Source organism: Camelina sativa, chromosome 1, assembly GCF_000633955.1.
Source record: "Camelina sativa cultivar DH55 chromosome 1, Cs, whole genome shotgun sequence".
NCBI lineage: Eukaryota > Viridiplantae > Streptophyta > Magnoliopsida > Brassicales > Brassicaceae > Camelina > Camelina sativa.
The window spans coordinates 11876064-11883781 of record NC_025685.1 but is presented as its reverse complement, the minus strand read 5'-3'; the positions used below and the strand labels follow the sequence as shown (position 1 = coordinate 11883781).

The 7718-nt window shown below is 30.0% G+C and overlaps 1 protein-coding gene across 2 annotated transcripts; it reads left to right on the top strand.

The window, feature by feature from the left end:
• LOC104788411 (phosphate transporter PHO1-like) lies at nt 4587–7604 on the top strand. Of its 2 annotated transcripts, none has more exons than XM_010514167.2 (3): nt 4587–4966; nt 6828–6920; nt 7301–7604. In XM_010514167.2, exons 1-3 carry the CDS (start codon nt 4718–4720, stop codon nt 7568–7570), a joined length of 612 nt encoding a protein of 203 aa, XP_010512469.1. In that variant the 5' UTR covers nt 4587–4717; the 3' UTR covers nt 7571–7604. The 2 variants fall into 2 exon arrangements, with proteins under 2 accessions (XP_010512469.1, XP_010512461.1); XM_010514159.2 differs by lacking the exon at nt 4587–4966 and adding an exon at nt 5349–5741.

The following is a 7718-nucleotide window of genomic DNA, read 5'->3' as shown; positions in this document are numbered from 1 at the left end:
AACGTCGTTGTTTGTATTATAACTAGGACCACTATCTTAAAGAAAAAAGCTTAAGTTTACATATGTTTTTTTTGTTAATTAAGTTCTTAAAAATTATTGAAACTTTAGCTGCTTAGACGGTTAGAACCATCAGAATAATGGATATAAATTTCCACACACTGATAAATTATTAGCTAAACAAATCATATTATTTGATCAGCCTCATTTAAAATGTTATTACCAAACAAATGGTTAAACTGCTGGTTACCGAAAACGTAGAAATCTTAAAAATCACAACATATATATATATATATATATATGGTTTGGACTTCACTAAAGATATTTACGGACTTATATATAAAAAAAGTTCTTTTAATTTATCCGTATATGTAATGAATATATTTGTATCATCCTTATATATGTAGTTCCTTTATTTGTTAATGATGGGAAACCGTAGAAATTGGGCAAGCTGTGGCTCATGGAAGATGAGCAACCAATTTACACTACTTGGATATGCAATAATGAGAGGAGAATTTATGCGCCTGTGACGCTATATATATATAGTTCAGATTATGAATATACCATCTCATTTCTATATCAAAAGCGAAAATATGTACATAGATATAATTGTTCTATTAAAATTATGTCCGAATCATATGAATATGATCCATAGTGGGAATAATATCATTTCATAATTGTCACAATATTTTACACTATTATCTCCCAACAATCAGTTTTATTATATAAATAAATTAATGTTCAACAACTTTATAAAATGAGTTATCAACTCATACCGCTATTTCAAGAAATCAATGTAACCTGTGGTTTGGCGCTAGTCGCTATTTCTTCGTCACAAATGCTTTTCCTAAGTAATTATAATATTTTATGGTTGGAGCCATTACTTGATATTTTTTGCGGGTTTATACACTTAAAAACAAGATTTAGTGTATATTATTAGAAAAAGACTGCCAATATGGTACGATTAAAGAAAGAAAACACAGAAAACAAAGTATATATTTGATCGACATAACTAAAAAACAATTCTTTAATTTTACTTTTCAAAAATTAGAAGAGGATAAGACTTATGAGTTGATAGTGGGGTGGAAGATGTGAGAAAATAGATATAGAATTGATCAAAAACCTTACGAAGTGGTATCAAAACCAAACACAAATGATGGGATAATAAAGTAGTGTAGGATGGATCACATCCTCAAGATTGGTTTGTAGTAAGAGCATTGCATTTTGTAAACGGATCATCGTATAATAACCCAAACATTAAAAAGTGAAATGGTGAATGTTGAATGAATTACAATAATTGATTTCACAATTTGTATAACTAAAATGTATTTACCATGCGAAAACGTACTTTATATTTGCACTACCAAATAATTTGAAACGCAAATTTAATATGATTTGTGTGACGAAAATAAGCGGGAAAAACAAAACATGTGGTACCATACAAAACTGATCCAAAATCCTCGACTATCACAAATGAATAGGAGGGCATCTAATAGCTTGATTTTATAAACATTTTCATTAACATTGGGGTTTTGGATTCAACGGGTCAAGGCCATTTGATGCCATCTATGGAATATTCTCTTCAGTTGATACCATATACAAAGCAAGATGCCGTGTGTTTTTGGGAAAAGAAAACAAAAGAAACTCTCTTTTTTTTCGTAATTTATATTTGCCATTAGCACTAAAGTGGTGATGTACGCATGATCGGAAACAATTGCCATCCTAAGCGAAACTCCAAAGGCCATCATTAATTTCTTTTGTATTCTTTTCATGTAATTATAACCTTTTTGTTCTCATTTAAATCAGAGTATGCTAATAGTAATGTGTGTTAGTATGTACTTATATTTATTAATCCACTCAACTATTATGAAGTTCTCTGGTTTCAACTTTCATAGGATCATGGATCACCTAATGTTGAATATTTGTGGTTGAATACGTTTAGCTTTATTATGACATCAGTTATAGTTTCATTCTCATAAATTACTTACGAAACTCGCAATTTTTCTACATCTCGCTATATACCAGTTGATTAAAATTTTACTACTTGTGTTTTGATTTTGAAAATTAGATAAAGTTTACTAAGTGTAGAGAAAAAGAAGGCAAACAACTTGCAAACTGTTTTTTTTTCGCATTACTACGTTTAGAAACAAACCAACTAGAGTTAGCTTTCAAATGCACCATTTGCAGCAAACAAATAAGCCAGTCATAACCCTCTTAAATACGTACTGTTCTGTTAAATGGGCTTTTAAGAGCTGGCCATCCATGAACTAAACTCAATCAAACTTAACTAGATAAATAACCATATGTAACATCCATATATAGTACCAAAAAGTTTGAGGGACTATAGTCTAACACCCAAAAAGAACCACAGTTCATATAAAGATAGATCTTCGAAAACGCCCCGCATATGCTTCTCATTACTCACATAGTTTATCCATGCATGATATTCAAAGACTAAATGGGGTTATTGGTTTGAGATTTGAATAGAGTTTTAAAGATTTGAAATGTTATGTAGAATCCATTGTTATTAGATCAAGATTTTGTTAAACTATGTTAAAGTTTAGTGTTATTAGTTTGTGATTTGTAAAAAATTATTTAAAATCTTAATAAATTTGGGTTATTGAATTCAAACTTTTATAAAGTCATTAAAAGTTTTATGTTATTCAATTAAAACAATAGAATCTATGATTGTTAATGAGTTCAATTATTATGTTATTGGTTCATGATTTTAGATACTTTTTTTACAAAATAAAGTCATGGAAAATATCACAAGAATACATGGATTGTTTGGAGGACTTTACAAGATTTTAGAAAATTAATCAACAAAACTCTCTAGCATTTTTTAACAATCTTTTACTTATTCACTTGTAATGATTTTGTTGAACTCTTCAAAAATCTTCATAAATTAGAATCCAATACCACCCTCTAACAAGACTTTTGTGCGTGGTTTTCTATTAAAAAAAAAAGAAGTACACATGATAAGTTAGGATATTTTCCTTAACATCTTTGTTTTGTTTTCCTAATTCTTATTAACTTTTTTTCATTTTCATTTTTTTCTTCTTCTAAAATTTTGATAAATTTTATGTCCAAGTTAACTTCCTTTTCTTTGTCCAAGATGTCCTTGGCACTAAACTTTTTTCTCTTTTGACGTGGTTGTTTATAAGTTTTCTTCTTAATTAACTCGTAGGTCCATGACCGTACCTTTCATATTTCCGACTCCAACATTATTCTTGTCTGTAAAATTCCATATGCATTAGAATGCTCATGAAATTCTCAGCATTATGTTTTATGTAGATAATTATTGGGAAACAAAAATGCTTTGCTTAACATTTGAAAAAATAAAAATCAATCACCAGTTTGATACATCTGATGATGACTATGGTCTCGATAGTTTTGTTGGTGTCGATGTTTTTATTTTTCTATTTTTTTTGTGTTTGCAGAATTTTTTTATATGTTCTAATAATGTTTAAGTACAAAGCAATCCACAACTTTTAGTATTTTAATCAATATAAGAAAAATAAAATACAACAGCCAATACAAACATAAACTTTTGGTATTTAATCCATTTGTGTGTTGCTTTTGTGTTTAAAAACTTAAAGAATATTTGATAAAAAGTGAAGATAATTTTTTTTTAGTAAATGGAAGAAATTATTCAATATTGAAACGCAGACCAAAGTGCTTACGTTTAAATAAGCGAAACTTCTGGATGGTTTAGATTTTGGGATTGAATGCACTCAGAATATTTATTAACAGTTATTTAATCGAAACTTATAGTATTACTCTTGAAACATATATACTGTAGTTGCTACTATGTAAGTTTCGATAGTGATAAAGTGTACCATCCTCTAAGTGCTATGTTTAATTTTTTTCATATGAATTAATAAAATACATAAATTTTGTAATCTTATATATGTTGTCTTTTCTATGTTAATCAAAATTTTAGAACAAAAATGTTGAATTAATGACAAAAGAAACTTTACGAAATACAAATATTAATTTAGAAAATAACTTAATGGAGGAAGGATGCCTTAATATGAATCTGGTCTCTCGATCAGCATAACAAAGCTATCAAGAAGTTGTTTACTGTATCACGATTCATATTATTAGAAAAAAATTCATAATACACGTAATATTACATCATGGATCATAATTATACGTATAATGGATTTAAAGTACTACTATTTTTGGAAAAAGAATGTATACAAGATAAATTAAAATATTGTCCATGTTGAATGCAATAGAAGTGTGTTTGTGTGTGGGATTCGTGACGAGTTGCACTACTCACACCAATACTAATGAGTGCGTTATATTCAAATCTATATATAAGTGAGTGTAATTAAGCTTCGCATAATGGCCAAGCAAATTTAATATAAAAAAACAAAAGTTTCCATTTCCCATTTTTATTAACTTTACTTTTAACAAATCGCATCAAAAAGTTAAATCTCCTCGTAGCTGCAAACCATGTGTGTTAAAAAGATTTTATTTCCATTAAATTAAATAGTTAGTGACCATAAAAAAAAAATATAGAAACAAAAAATTCACCTTCTCTACACGTCTTTCTCTCTATATATACAAACTTTCTTCTTTCCCTCTTAATGCCTCTCTTAACATTAAACACCTCTCTCTCTTTCTCTCCTTCTTCTTCCTCACATTATAATTTCTTCCCAAGTCACTATTAACATTTATCTAATCAAAACGGAAGAAACTATATGCGAAGAAGATGGTGAAGTTCTCCAAGGAGCTAGAGGCACAACTCATACCAGAGTGGAAAGAGGCCTTTGTTAACTATTGTTTACTAAAGAAACAAATCAAGAAAATCAAAATCTCTCGTAAACCAAAACCGGCTTCTCATTACCCCATTGCTCATCACTCCGATTTTGGTCGATCAATTTTGGACCCGATTCGCAAATTAGCCTGGACGTTCTCGGATAAACTTTTTTCCAACTCAGAAAAACCAGAGATCCTCCAGGTAATTTAATAAGTTAGCTACTTTTATTTTTTATCTTAAGACAACATGCTTGACTCTTTTGTCGGTACGAATGATTAGTTTTTAAGTTCCGTGTAAACTTTTTTGTAACCTTTGCTAATCAAACTAGATTATAAGTCTAAACGCATTTACCCGCAGTCTGAACATTGATACCACNATAAAAAAACAAAAGTTTCCATTTCCCATTTTTATTAACTTTACTTTTAACAAATCGCATCAAAAAGTTAAATCTCCTCGTAGCTGCAAACCATGTGTGTTAAAAAGATTTTATTTCCATTAAATTAAATAGTTAGTGACCATAAAAAAAAAATATAGAAACAAAAAATTCACCTTCTCTACACGTCTTTCTCTCTATATATACAAACTTTCTTCTTTCCCTCTTAATGCCTCTCTTAACATTAAACACCTCTCTCTCTTTCTCTCCTTCTTCTTCCTCACATTATAATTTCTTCCCAAGTCACTATTAACATTTATCTAATCAAAACGGAAGAAACTATATGCGAAGAAGATGGTGAAGTTCTCCAAGGAGCTAGAGGCACAACTCATACCAGAGTGGAAAGAGGCCTTTGTTAACTATTGTTTACTAAAGAAACAAATCAAGAAAATCAAAATCTCTCGTAAACCAAAACCGGCTTCTCATTACCCCATTGCTCATCACTCCGATTTTGGTCGATCAATTTTGGACCCGATTCGCAAATTAGCCTGGACGTTCTCGGATAAACTTTTTTCCAACTCAGAAAAACCAGAGATCCTCCAGGTAATTTAATAAGTTAGCTACTTTTATTTTTTATCTTAAGACAACATGCTTGACTCTTTTGTCGGTACGAATGATTAGTTTTTAAGTTCCGTGTAAACTTTTTTGTAACCTTTGCTAATCAAACTAGATTATAAGTCTAAACGCATTTACCCGCAGTCTGAACATTGATACCACTTAGGGACTAAAATATTATAATTGGTGAGACCGTATGTTTTGAGTTTGTCGGATAAACTGTGTGTGTTTACTCTCAACTATTTTTGCTTTGAAAAATTTGGAATATAATTTTTAAGAGAACGTTTATGTAATGATTTAGTTATTATCTTGTTTGGTCCTATGATTGTTTCGATGGAGTTTCGTGTCTGCTTACGTCTTTGTAATTGCTTACGCGTCAGAATTACCGGTTATTTCTGCTTTGTCTACATGAGAAATTTGCCTTTTCAATTATTTGTTTTTCTATTTTATTTGGTTCTCACATTTTTATTATAGAGATATGTAAATATTACATATTTGGTAGAGTTTTGATATGTTAAGTCTTGTGGACCAAGTTGGAAATTTTTTTAGTGTGTATCAAATATGTAATATTTACATATCTTAGTATAACTGTTCAGGAAAACAATCATTTATACATATGATTTAGACCTTATAGCTTACCTAACCTTAAGTAACCTACCGGTTTCTTAATTTAAGAAAAATCCTATAACTTCACTATCCCTAAGATCTGCAATATTTATATTTTTTCAGAAAACAAATGCTTACTTATTAGACTGCATTACTCTCATGTTAGAGCTTGATATCGCTAATTCCAAAAATAAGGTTTGTTTTTCTTCATAGTCTCACGAAAGCCAAAGATGCGGAAACGGTTGTGAAGATTGTGATATCTCACGAAACCATCGTGACGGGAAAAAAATTATATAAAGACATAACAAACTCACAAGTCACCACCCCTAATTCAATGACACGTCTAAGAAAATATCAAAATAAAAATAAATATGATGTTTACATGGTTTGTTGAATTAAATGAAAATTGTTGACAAAATAAAAAAGAAAATCCTTAATATCATGTTTTTGTTTTCGTGAAATTAACAGGTAAGGAGAAGAAGAAATAGCTCAGAAACTGGGGATGACGTTGAGGAGATTTACCAAACTGAACTTGTTCAGCTGTTTTCTGAAGAAGACGAGGTATAATTACATTTATCATTTGCATTATAAAGCTAAAACTTAAGTATTTGATCTATTATTCTGATTCTATAACTAGCCATATTAATACTCTTTTTCCTATAAAAAAAGACTTGAAATAAAGACCTATTTTTTGTTCATTTATTTTGACGACTTTGTTTATATTATTATCAGTATTAATATTAGGAATTTATTTTTCTTACTATTGAAAAACAGAAAATTAAATAAGATATAGTGTTTTCATTGCTAGCCTAAATTGCACACAACACCCACTTCCTAAATCCTAATGAAGATGGTCAAATTAGAACTACTCTTTTCTCTTCCACTAGAGGCGTAAACGTTTGAATTAAGTATTTGGATGCTTTTCTTATTTGCTTCTTCAGGTTAAAGTATTTTTCGCAAGACTAGATGAAGAACTAAACAAAATGAATCAGTTTCACAAGGCCAAAGAAACAGAGTTTTTGGGAAGAGGACAGATTCTGAAGAAACAGTTGGAGATTCTTGCAGAACTCAAACAGATCTTAAGTGATCGGAAGAAGAGAAACTTGTCTGGATCACATCGCTCCTTCTCTTCTTCTGCTCGAAACTCTGATTTCTCAGCAGGTCAGTCACCTTTCTTATTAATGCTTTTAATACAAGTTAGGTCTGATTGAGGGTAGTTTAATAAATTCCACAAGTTAACATAGACTCTATAAAAAGCTAGCCATTAATATATCTGAGATATGACGTGGTCTGCACCCATTAGAAAACCACAAAAGTGCATGTCTTAAAGGCCGTTTACGTAGTGCGGCTAGTAAAAAG